Source organism: Glycine max, chromosome 16 (genome assembly GCF_000004515.6).
Source record: "Glycine max cultivar Williams 82 chromosome 16, Glycine_max_v4.0, whole genome shotgun sequence".
In the NCBI taxonomy this organism is placed as follows: domain Eukaryota; kingdom Viridiplantae; phylum Streptophyta; class Magnoliopsida; order Fabales; family Fabaceae; genus Glycine; species Glycine max.
In genome coordinates, this window is record NC_038252.2 from 37133329 (window position 1) to 37144844 (window position 11516).

Sequence of the window (11516 nt, forward strand, 5' to 3'; positions counted from 1 at the left end):
AGACAATTTTATAAATCTAGAACACTGAACGACAAATTATGTAACAAAGGATAAATGCTTACGAGTGTGATCTAATCTAGAATTTAACAATGGCTGACTAGTAGAGGATCTTGAATCTCAAACTTTACATGTACTATATATATATATATATATTTTGGTAAGAGAAATGAAGGAGTTAAAGGCAATTGCTTGCTGCACCTCCATCTTTATTTCCTACATTTAGTTTGGAATTTGTAAAAGTTTACATTCTAGGAAGACTCGTTTGAAATTTAGTTTTATATTTGGGAATGAGCTTCCCGAAAACTTAAAAAGGTGTAAGAAACAATTTTAGAGGTGCAAGAAGCAATTTTCAATAGATAAATTCCTCTTCTTTCAATTTCCCCCCTCTATTATTGGAGAAATTTGAAGAAAATGAGAGGAGATTTGAAATATTTCAAGTGTAATGACTAAATTATTTATATTTGTATTTTAAAATTTAACATAAGGATACAAAAATAAATTAATTTTTAAATTTTTTCTCTTCCCTTGTGAACTAAACAAAAAATGGGTATTTTTCCTCCCCTCATTTAAAATCCCTTACATTCTCCCCTCTCTCTCAATCAAGAAGGATGTCTAATCAAACTGTATTATTTTTAATTATAATTAAATCAATTAATTACGAACAAATCAAATTACCTTTTTAATAGTAACATAGTTATTCCAATGAATCAAGGAAATTTTGAATTTTGAAAATTAGTTAATTAGAATGAATAAAGGTAAAAAGAATTGTAATTAACTTGATTCATTCGTAAAAATTGTAATTAACTTGAATCAAGGTACTTTTTTTTAAAAAAAATTATACAATGAAAATAAGTTTTTGTTGTATTATTTTTTATTTATAAAAAAATTAACACAATGGATGTACACATAATGAACGAAAACATAATTCTGTTAGAAGTATTTCTAACTGAATATCAAAAAGGTAATTTTGTCTTTTTCACTTTGGCTGGATTTAAATAGTAAATATAGGATGTTAACAGTAATGCCCAAAAAAACAATGAAGAGGCACAGTTTCTCTTCTAGTTCGGCCCCAAATTCTTAAGTTTGTCTGAAAAAATTGCAAAGAGAAAAAAAAATTAGGAGCAAACTTGATTTTTATGGCAAGTTCTTGCTGCCTTGATATATGATATATATATATATATATATATATATATATATATATATATATATATATATATATATATATATATATATATATAATTTTAAAATAAAATTATGCATAAAGGATGTAATTTTTTTTTTACCAAATCACTTAATTATAACTATTATGTATGATAAATTTATTAATTTTAAAAATAATTATCTAAAAATAATTCAAATAATAATTTATAATTAGAGGATAATATAAAATTATTTTATATTATTAGTGTTTAGACGTTAATCTCCTTATTTTATTGTGACATGATATGTATTGTTCCAGGTTATTTAGAGACAGAAATTTTGAGAACTTCACTAAATTGTTTAATAAAAAAAAAGAATCTTTCAATTTTTGTTGCATGAGAGTTTTGAACAAGAAAGATTCCCGGGCTTAAAAAAAGTGAGACTAAATAATAAAATATTATTTTTTTATGGGAAGATGGAGACTATAAGAAGGTGAATCATAAAATAAATTAAAAAGAGTTTTTTTTCAAAGAATCTTGATTAATTAACTGGTTAAATTAATAAATGAATAATTAATAACACTTTTTTTTATTCAATTAATAACACTTAATCTTAATCTGTACAACTTTACACAAAATAAAAAAAAATGGTATCTTTAAAAAAATCTATTTTCGAGAGAAGGTACGAACATCTAATCTAAATTCTAGTCCAATGAAAGTAACACAATATCCTAAACATAAATCACATCTGTGACGTGTGACGAGGCCCATCATCAATTCATCGTATTTTTCTCCCTTTTGTATATATGTATATTTCTCTCTGTGTGACTCTTATGATCTGTTGATTTTGGGTACTTTTTCGATGTTTCCTATGTAATTCTTCATGGTCCAAATTTGAGCTTGGTTTTCCTGTTCTGAGCTAATTATCAGCTATCCTTTTGCCATTTGTTTATCTTGTTTGCATTTGTGTGATGAATTAAGATCTTTGTCATATTAAAGTGTTTTGTTTTTATTTTAATTTTTTTTGCTCATCATTTTGTGCTCATGGTGGTGAGGTTTAACCCTTCATGTCTCACCCTCTCTCATAATCCTCACCACACTACATATTTCTCTAAGCAAGTGACAGTTAGGAGCAGTTATGGGAAACACATGAAAAGTGGTGGCCTTGGAAGAAGGCCTCAGATAGTGTCTTCAGTTTTGGGGAACAGTAACACTGAAGGGGTGAGTGTGTTTGTGGTGTCTGACTTGCACACTGACTATGCTGAGAATTTGAAGTGGGTGGAGTGCTTGTCTAATGTGAAGCACAAGAATGATGTGCTTCTTGTGGCAGGTGATGTGGCTGAGACATGTTCCATGTTTGTTGTGACAATGTCTCTTTTGAAAGAGAGGTTTGAGCATGTCTTCTATGTTCCTGGAAACCATGACCTTTGGTGCCGTCGCGAGGGGCAAAATTATGTAAGGTCTTTGTGCTTTGATTGTGAGATTCAAGTTTGTGCACTGTGTGGAATGTTTGATTGACATGGCTATTTGTCAGAAATGAATACTATTCTGTGCCTCTACCTGACTAAGACTTTTAGGATGATTGGTTGTTGTTGTTGTTGCTAGGCAAGGATGATTGGTTCTGGATGTTATCTGTGGCATGGCTAATTCTTAATTTGAATGTGGAACCCTTTATATCATGGTTCATGAGTGTGTTTATAGTTCGAGACACAATGGAGGCATGTGGCTTGCATCAGGAGAAAACTGTGGCTCAATTCCATTGGAACATGTTTGCCAACTAAATTACCTATGCCACCATTATTTGAAAATAGATGCTTTTAGCTTGACTTCGTTAAAGTTTATGCATTATGCATTCTAGCTTGTTTGTTAAATTTGGCTTTGGCCATGCTTTTGTCTGAAAAATGAGCTGTTGTCCCCTTGATTAATCAGTAAACCAGAACATCCCTGTGGTCTCCAGAACTGAACCTGAGTTATAGACTAGTAACTTTGTTTATCTGCACTGTGTCAGTAGATCATGGTTTCCATATGAGCTTCCCCCACCAAAATAAATAAAAAATAAAGGGTTTGTTGCTCTATTTTGGGAAGTTATACTGTTAATTCTGTGAACTTTATTTCAGGTGTATTTTCACATATTTTACACTGCATCCTGATGTGCCATTTTTTTAACTTGAAATTACAGATGACTTGATGCATATGTCTTTTTAAGCACAATATTGGAAATGAGACTTACTGCTACCCTATTTCCACTAATTTTGATGCTGCGCTATCACCTAGAAGGATAGAAGTTATTGATGTTTCTACTTCTTGTTGAGTCCTTTCTATATTGCAATACTTTTATCCTGAAAAAGGTTTTACTGATTTTTCTCCAGGTTGATTCTCTTGAAAAGCTGAATAAATTGCTTGATGCGTGTGAGAGAATTGGAGTGGAGACAAATCCAACGGTTATAGATGAAATAGGAATCATTCCTTTGTTCTCTTGGTACCATGAGGTGATTACTTCTAAAGTGACAATTTTTAGCTCCTCAGTCTTTCATACCATGTATTGGTCTGGATCCAAAGTGTTACTTAAGGGAAATTTATTTAAATGCTCAACCTGCTTCTTTGACAGAGCTTTGACAAAGAGAAGGACATAACAGGCTTTCGCATCCCGTCTTTGGAGATGGTGACTATTCTCTTTAACTCCTAGTAAGCCATTTAAAAAAGTTGATTGATGGTCTGATCTTGCACTTGATTTCCTATGGTGCTTGAATAAGGACTATCTGCCTATGAACTTTGAGCTAATTGCTGTGTTGTATAATAAACATGTTAAATTTTGACAGTGATGATATTACGTTGCCCGATGTTGTGTGAAATACCATGCTTATGGTGGTTTGGTAATTACATTGTATCACTATGCCAAACTAGTTACCAGTGTTCTAAAATCTTAAGTTTGATACAAAATTGTTTGGTCCACATCCTATAATCTTCTTTAATGTGGTTGGTTCTTTGTTGTGAGTTTTTATCTGTACTGCTCTAGGGAGGGATGGTCATGTTAAGGGCATAAGGTTAAGTAGGCTAGCTAGTTGGTAGAGGCTAGAATTTTATAATCAAGTCCTGATAAAACTATATACTGAGTCTCTCTTGGGGTTGGCATTATCTATATTTTTTTTTGGCAAATGCCAAGAGAAGTAGCAAGGAACCAAGGATAACCAGAAAAAAATTCAAATATGATGTAGACCGTGGTAAAGACATAAAATTTTGGTGGTACATAAGATAAGAAGCAGAGTAGCACAGCTTTTGATAGTGTATGTGGAAAGCCTGCCTAAATCAATTCACTGTTCAGATGCTATCAAAGCTTCTATGATTAAGTGGGCAGCAGTATGATTCTTGCTGCCGTCATTCTTCTTTAAAAATAAGAGTTAAATTTCAGAATATGTAAAATGGGTCTGTGCTTCGTTGACAATTCAACTACTTATTTTTGAGAGCTTGTCTTCCACAGTGGGGAAGTAGTTAGTTGAATTAAAAAGAAGAGATAATGTCTTGAGTCTTTTGGTGTTGGGGATGCCCTTCAATTTGGCATTTATGAAACGAATGAAACTAACAGTAAGTTAAAATTGTCACTCTAATATATGACTAATTTCTCCACTTATATAATTAGTAAAATTAATTTTTACAATTGCTTGTTCCTGCTTTTGATCAAGGTTATTATGTGCACAGATCATGGTAGTAACATTATTCTTTAATAGAATTTTAGTATTTATATATGTTTATTGCACAGATCATGGTAGTAACATTATTCTTTAATAGAATTTTAGTATTTATATATGTTTATTGCTCTGGGTTTATTCTAACTTTTCATGTAGTGTTCAATTAGATTGATATTGATGTAAATCTGTACCTTCTTTTTTTCTTAGGCATGTAAAGATTTCTATGCGTGTAAGTGGCCCGAGGGACTTTCAAATGGAGATATGTCACTGGCTTTATATTTTGATGCCATGAATGATAAACAAATAGATGTGATAAAGGAGATTCAGATGGCATGCGATCACATCATTACCTTTTCACACTTTGTTCCCAGGTGGTTAATCTGACATTTAAATTGTATCTTTGTTGCTCTGGTTAAATTATCAAATTATTATTGTTTGTATGCATGTATTGTGTGCTGTTTGAATCGGCATGGTCTAACTATCTATGTAATCATGCTATGAGAAATGATGCAGTAGTCCTTTATACCTTTATTGTTCTTCCCTAAGGCCTAAACTTATGTAGGAATTAATTACAGTGCAGTGTTTAATTGTCAACCTGAAAAACTTCAATTAATTAATGCCCCCTTTTTTAGTTTTTTCATTACAGGACTTAGGTTTGCTGGAGAAACTGATTAATTGTTCATAGATTTAAAACACATGTTCTGATTACATGATAATGCTTGTTGTGCAGAATATTTTAGATGATTAACTTGAAATTTTTGCAGCAATTAATTATGTAGCTATTTGATTTTTGCTAGAGTGTAGCCATCTGCTCTCTTATCCTTTGGCACTGCATTATGTAAAGGGGTAGCTATTTAATTTTTGCTAGAGTGTAGCCATCTGCTCTCTTATCCTTTGGCACTGCATTATGTAAAGGAGAGCTCACTCCTAAACACCAAAATGATGAAGTTATGTAACCTATCAATTGTGTATTGAATATATTTAGTTTGACACTTTTTACCTAGTTATCGACCTATAAAAAGATGCAGGTAACAACAATAACAACAATTAGCCTTATCCCACTAGGTGGGGTGGGGTGGTTACATAGATTACATGACCCCGTAGAATTTGATATTTTTAGAGATATTATTTACTATGTGATCTCATTTAATAATTTCCCCCAAAATTCTTAATCTTTCATTACTCTTTTTCATGGGACTAAAAACCATGCGACCTACTCTCTTCAAGTAGTACCTCCAGTAGTCTTCAAAGAGAAAGGAAAAAGAAGATTTGCAAAAGATGTATCTATATTGTCAGTTCCAACTTCATTGAACTAATTGCATGCTTAGCCACTGTTGCTTGTTCTAACTTATTGGATTGCAAGTTTTGCTGTAAAAAGTACAGTGCACATATTTGGTTGTGTTACTCCAAAAGATGAATATATTGATTTGTTGTGGTTATGGCTGCACATTTCACAGGCAGGAACTTTGTCCAGAGAAGAGGATGTTGTTCTATCCCAAGCTTCCAAAAATAATTGGTTCAGACTCTCTTGAAGATCGAATAAGGTCTATTCATGGTGCTGAGGGAAGGAAGGATGCGTCGTCTTGTCATGTGTTTGGTCATACTCACTTCTGTTGGGATGCTGTTGTTGATGGTATCAGGTATTCTTCTATTATTAATAGTATCATACTATTATTTTGGTTAAAACAAACTGGTCTCTTATCTTATTTTGTGATTTAAGTTTAGTCTCTTAAACTTAAAAAGTTTCATTTTGATCTCAAAATATATATTTTATATTTCTATTAAATCAAATTAGTTCTTCCATCAATTTATCAACTTAGTCAAAATTATAAGAGACATCACACTAAATGAGCATTTACATGTCATCTAAAATTAATACTATTGGTAAAAAAATAAAATAAAAAACTATCGGAAAGATGAATTTGATCTAATAAAAATGAAACTTCTTAAATTACAGGATCAATCAAACTGAAATAAGACGAAGGACAAAAGTGTGTTTTAGTCTATTATTTTTTGAAGAGCTATAAGAATTAATAAAAATTTTCATTTTTCTTCATTAATGATCCACCACTTGCTCTATTGCTAAATGTTATTGGCACAATTGCAGGTATGTACAGGCACCCTTAGCTTACCCAAGGGAAAGGAAGAGAAGAATGAATGGAGGTGAAAATTGGCTACCGTTTTGCCTTTATGCTGACAACAAATTTGCTGATAGACTCAACCCTTGCTATTGGTCTGATTATTACTCTGCCAACCCCAGGACACCCCATAATACTAAACTTGCTCCTTGGGTAGCCAGATTTTATAAGCAAACAGAAACTGTGGATGTATAGTATTCACTATTGACTTTATTGAGCTGGTTTTATTTGTTGATAAGACATTCCTATATTGTGTTGTCTTTTTTACATTAAATCAATAAATAACATGAGTCATTTTGCAAGGTGAAAGTTGCACAAACACAAGCAAAAATCTAAAATCTTGAATGGTTGATCTTTTGCATCCTTTTATTAGGTTTTCCCCCTTAAATATTCCATTGGTTACTTTTAGCATATTGGTGTTTACATGCAAGTGACTTGAACCTGATGCGGCATCCCTATACAAAATAGGGTTTCACACATTTTATTCAATGTGTAGAAGACAAAATACAAAAACTACACACTCAACTAGGTTTCGGCAGTTGTGACCCCAAAACAAGAAAATAAAAATACACATGCAGGAGCATAGTGGCCACTCAAACAGAAGGGTGGTTGCAAAAACAAAAGAAAACACAAGCATAGCATATATTTAGATATTCCAAAGCAACTCATAACACTCATTTTTTGATACACAAATGCAACTAGTATAAGAACCTAGTAATCTTCAGGAGCCAAAGGTTGGTGTTGATGAGGGGGCTCAGTTGGGATCACAACATATTCATACACCAGTGCTGCCAGTGCAGCCCCAATCAGTGGACCCACCCAGAAGATCCAGTGTTGGTGCCATCTCCAGCCCACTAAGGAAGGCCCAAAAGCTAGAGCAGGGTTCATGCAGGCTCCATCAAATGGCCCACCAACAAGGATGTTTGCCCCAACAATGAGTCCAATTGCCAAAGGTGCAATGTTGCTAACAGAACCCCTTTTGGGATCAATTGCAGTACCATACACAGTGTACATTAGCCCAAATGTCATGATTATCTCAAGTATAAGCATGTGTCCTACTCCAACACCTTGCCCCACGTGGAACCCTGATGGTCTCTACAACAAGCGACCCAAAACAACACAATCAGTTTTCATTGAAATTTCATTTTTTTCTTCAAATGGAAAAAAGTGTCCTTGGAAGGATGGAAGAACACTGGTTAAGTAAAATGATAATTTTTTTATTAGAAGGCATAAAAATGCGACTTCAATTCTATTAAGCAAAGATTCCTTTTTATGTGAAGACATGTATCAATAATTGTGATAATTATTACGTATCGACAGTTCCTCAATTCATTCACAACAAAATCTTTAAAAAAATGTCTTGTTTTTTAGAATGCATAAAAATAGGACTTTAATTCTTGAATAATCAATATTACTCCTACTTTTATTGTAAGCAAAGATTCTTTTTTATGTAAAAATGCCTTTATCAATATTTATGATTTAAGTATGTAAAATTCCTCTGATATGTTATTCATTGGCAAGAAAATCTTTTCTTTTTGTGATGGTAAAAAAAAATAAAATTCAAGAGATATTATTTTGTCAATAGAGTAACAGGTATCTAATGATATGGTTTTTAAATGCACCGCATATGGTGGTTAGTAAAACCCTTTTTTTTTATCATGTCTCCATTAAAAATAAAAAGATTGTAATGTTATGCAATTAATAAATCATATAATCAAGTTAGTATGGTAAACTCACGAACAACTAACTTGGTTTAACAGAAATCCTTTGAGAGTAAGTGATTTTTTTTTCTCTCTAAAAATTAGGAGACCAAAGTGAGACTGAATCAAGGAGCCAAAGAGTATCTTAGTCCTATTAAATTTACATGTCACATATATAATTAACTCTTTGTTTCATCATCCTTATTCCTTAATGTATCAAAGTTTTTATTTTTTATTTTTTGTATACTGTTTTTGAAGAAGTGGAATACATAGTTTACCATGTTATTAGTGACAAGTCTGAGCACGAGGGCAGCCACTATAGCACCTAGAATTTGAGCAATCCAGTAGTATACGGCACGGAGCACAGAAATCCTGCCTCCAATGAGAGCACCAAATGTCACAGCTGGGTTGACATGGCCACCTGATACATGCATGCTAGAAGAAACAGCAGCAAATAGAGCAAATGCATGTGCAAGTGCAACTGCCAACAATTCACCAGCTGAGAAAGCTGAATCCTGGTAAATCTTAACTGCAACAAAGAGAAACCACACAAATAATCACCCTCACATCCACACACCAAAAAACTAATACCTATTCAGAACATGTATGCATTATATAATCCAAGATTAAATATCACCTTTAACTAAGCTGAACAAGTTTTTTTATATGGAAGATTAAGATAATGTCTAGTAATGTATTTTTTTATTAGTAGGAATTGAAGACACTATCAGATGTAGGTTCATAATAATTTGCACATGCACTAATAATGTATGAGAATGACCTCAGAAACACAATAAAAAATTTCAAAGCACTTTTTATGTGAAGTATGAACCAAGATTGTGAATATATGTACAAACCCAAAGCAAGGCTAGAGCCTTCTCCAGCAAAGACAAAGATGAAAGTGGATGCAAATTCAGCCAAAGTGGCCCTCATGGAGTCTGGATGAGTGGCCTCATCAGCCCTTCCAAAAGAATATCTACGGGTTGCCATCACAGCAAAGCTCTCACTTGCACCCTTCTTAGAACTATAAGATTGTCACACAAACTTGTCTTTCAAAATAAATGATCCTTGTCCAGCTGAAGACTATATTCTTTCTTCAGAAAGGGGTTTGTTCTTTGCAGAAAATGAAGCAGAATGGAGATTTGAAGGTGAGGAATTATGAATTAAGAGAGGCTAAAATGAGGACACTTTTTGCATGGTTGAAAAGTGGAGTGATTGTGCTTATATGGGGAAACTAGGTGTTGAACTTAGTTGAGACACCTAGGTGTGTGAAATGCTACATGGTTTACACGTGGTGGTGTTGGTATGTGTTGGCTGCTTATTACAATTTGAGTCATTCTTGATTTCCTACACACATCTACATCAACAATCACCTGTGTTTGAATGCAGTGTTATGTTGATCCTGATTTTCTTAACAGGACAAAAACCAAGTGTAGCTACCAGCTATGCCTTGCGGTTGCGGTTTAAGAGGCTTTGTCTGACTCGTGTATTGAAGTTTGAGTTACTTTTATTAATGTTACATAATGCAAAAACAACTATATTTTATTTTTGTATTACTAAAATCTAAACATTAAATATGTTTATAACTGTATCAAAACATGTAGAATTTAATAAATTTTACTTATTAATTATATACTTTCTCAAAAACTATATGTCGTATATTTTCCTTCATCTTTCACTATGTTGCATTGCATCATACTCAACCTGTCGAAAGCAGAGGCTGCAAACTATTCTTGTGGATGAGGTGGACGTACGTGTCCAAGCCTAACTTTGCTTGTGGAGGGTACCCCATGTGAAGAAGCTTGACTAGCTCAAAATCTTTGGCCTAGTTCATGTTCATCATATTCTCAGACAACAGTTCTCGAGTTTGGTTAATTGTCGCACATAAAAATTTTGAGTAAATTACATTGACATTTTAAAAAAAAATTAAATTGCACGTAACATTTATTTTTTTAAACTTTGACATCAACTTTTCTTATAGTGTCAAATTTAATATTTTTCAAACAATTAAGCATAATTAGTGAAAAGTAGAAAATTCTGAGATATCAAGAATAATTTGAAGAAACCTCATGAAATATCAATATAATTTACTAAAGTCCCACAGTGGGTTGCAGCTTATATATGTTGTTGAACAATTTTAATTGATGTGAATTGATTTTTAAATAAAATTTAATATGATATTAGAACATATGATTCATTTTGGTAAATTATCTATTCTTGTAGGTTCGCATGTTATGACACTATCGGGAGGAGTGTTGAGAAGTCACACATTACTTGTCTCAATTCTTTCTTAGAGTGTAATTTATATATTTTTTGTGCAACTTCACTCAATACCAAATAATTTTAAAATTGAATAAAAAAATATTACATTTATTAGCTAATAGAAATTACCCCTTTCTCTTCAAACTCAAATGCTTAATTCACTATCTATGATGCTCTTCTCTCAAATGAATCTGTCTAATGGAGAGGATAAACATACTTTCATTCAATAAATAGCTCAGCTTAACTGGGATATTCTGAGGTACCAAAATCTGGACACAGTTGAAGCAAACGGGAGAAAACAAAAGTACAACTGGAAAGGTGATCCCAGATGATATTTATTAGAACAAGGCATATTTTCAATCCCAAAACTGTGAATAAATACTTTCTCTGTATTTGGTACATATGTTATGATCCGTACTAGTGTGTCATTACGGTCTTCTAAAGTAAAATTATACAATAACAATAAAATCTTATCCTACCGGATAAAGTTGACTACATAATTACCTGTCATCTGGCTTAATTAAATCATAAAGTAAATCTAAATAAAAAAAATCATAAAAAGGAAAAAATAAAAATCAATGGAAATAATAA

General features: G+C 32.5%; 2 protein-coding genes across 2 annotated transcripts; one reads left to right on the top strand and one right to left on the bottom strand.

Annotated features, from left to right (window-relative positions):
- Positions 1-1820: 1820 nt before the first annotated feature.
- LOC100804790 (acyl-carrier-protein phosphodiesterase PptH) lies at positions 1821-7524 on the top strand. Its single transcript, XM_003548229.5, has 6 exons — positions 1821-2594; positions 3509-3628; positions 3748-3801; positions 5033-5196; positions 6283-6465; positions 6933-7524. Exons 1-6 carry the CDS (start codon positions 2184-2186, stop codon positions 7156-7158), a joined length of 1158 nt encoding a protein of 385 aa, XP_003548277.1. The 5' UTR covers positions 1821-2183; the 3' UTR covers positions 7159-7524.
- On the bottom strand, positions 7422-9862 carry 100805863 (aquaporin TIP3-2). Its single transcript, XM_006599608.4, has 3 exons — positions 9521-9862; positions 8942-9192; positions 7422-8058 (listed from the first exon to the last, which is right to left on the bottom strand). Exons 1-3 carry the CDS (start codon positions 9651-9653, stop codon positions 7675-7677), a joined length of 768 nt encoding a protein of 255 aa, XP_006599671.1. The 5' UTR covers positions 9654-9862; the 3' UTR covers positions 7422-7674.
- Positions 9863-11516: the final 1654 nt, after the last annotated feature.